At 40.2% G+C, this 1144-nt stretch overlaps 1 protein-coding gene across 1 annotated transcript in view; it reads left to right on the top strand.

The window, feature by feature from the left end:
- Nucleotides 1-1144, top strand: part of MAP2K4 (mitogen-activated protein kinase kinase 4) — a 179431-nt gene that overhangs the window by 163044 nt on the left and 15243 nt on the right. Inside the window, exon 9 of the mRNA XM_023730985.1 lies at nucleotides 580-772. Coding sequence (XP_023586753.1) covers nucleotides 580-772 — 193 coding nt within the window. The remainder of the gene's footprint in view (nucleotides 1-579; nucleotides 773-1144) is intronic.

Raw genomic sequence — 1144 nt, 5'->3', positions numbered from 1 at the left:
CACCCTTTGGCTGTTGTGAATGGTGCTACAGTGTGCATTAGTGTACAAGTATCTGTTCGCGTCTTTGCTTTCAAGTGTTTCGTGTATATACCTAGAAGTGTAATTGCGGGGTCATATGGTATTTCTGTGTTTAACTTTTTGAGGAACCACCAAACTGTTTTCTACAACTGCTCTAGTTAAATCAGAAGAGCTAGTCATTTTTCCTGTGTTTGTCACTAATGCTACTAACTGACCCTGTGATGATTATTTACTTTTTTCCATTTTTTCAATTTTCTCCCTTTTCTCCCTGTATCTTTCCTGAACTTTGGCTTTGTAAATGCTTATGAGCCCTTAGAAGAAAAAAGTTATAAGTATTGCTGTGTATGCCCTTGATGAAGGTAGCTGGTGAACTGAGTTTGTTGTTGTTGTTTGTTATTTTTAATATAATGGTGGCTTCCTGTAACTCTCATTCCAATGCTAGATGTGGATTCCTCTAGGAATATGCTGACATTTTGACTACCTAGTTCAGCTGTTGTTTCCACTTGCCTGATCCTTGGGGGTAAGCACAGTTAATGACTATGACTTTTCTTTGTGTTCCAGCCGGAAAGAATAGACCCAAGTGCATCACGACAAGGATATGATGTCCGCTCTGATGTCTGGAGTTTGGGGATCACATTGGTATGTTTATATCAACTTAAACCCTGTCATAATAATGTGACAATAAGAAATATAGAAATGAAAGAAAATTTAATCAGACTTTCTTGCTTCCTAAGAACTGGTTCTTTTTCTCCCAGTCTTTGATCTTTTATCTATCCCCCCGCCCCATGGCAGTAATGTCATGGGCTGTATTTTCTAATTGTTGGGGAAAAAAGTATATTTTTTAACCTTAAAAACCAAATCAGAGTTGAGCATTTCCCTCAAGGTTTTATGAAGTGCCTAGGGCTCTTTAACAGTGCAGCTCTGGGTCTCTTGGCCACAGTTGGAGTCAGCAATTACACCAAGAATGGGAACAGGAGAGGAGCGTGCCACCTTCAGTCAGTGCGGCAGGGAAGGCAGATAGGCTCCTCCCATCTCATGCAGGATACAGTATGTTCAGTAATACTGCAGGGAGTGTGTATATTATGTGTACATGTTCATAGGCGCGGTAGAGAGTTTCTACTGGAAT

Source organism: Trichechus manatus, unplaced genomic scaffold (genome assembly GCF_000243295.1).
Source record: "Trichechus manatus latirostris isolate Lorelei unplaced genomic scaffold, TriManLat1.0 scaffold00040, whole genome shotgun sequence".
NCBI classification, from domain to species: Eukaryota; Metazoa; Chordata; class Mammalia; order Sirenia; family Trichechidae; genus Trichechus; species Trichechus manatus.
The sequence above is the reverse complement of the archived record's forward strand: the minus strand, read 5'-3'. Positions and strand labels throughout refer to the sequence as shown.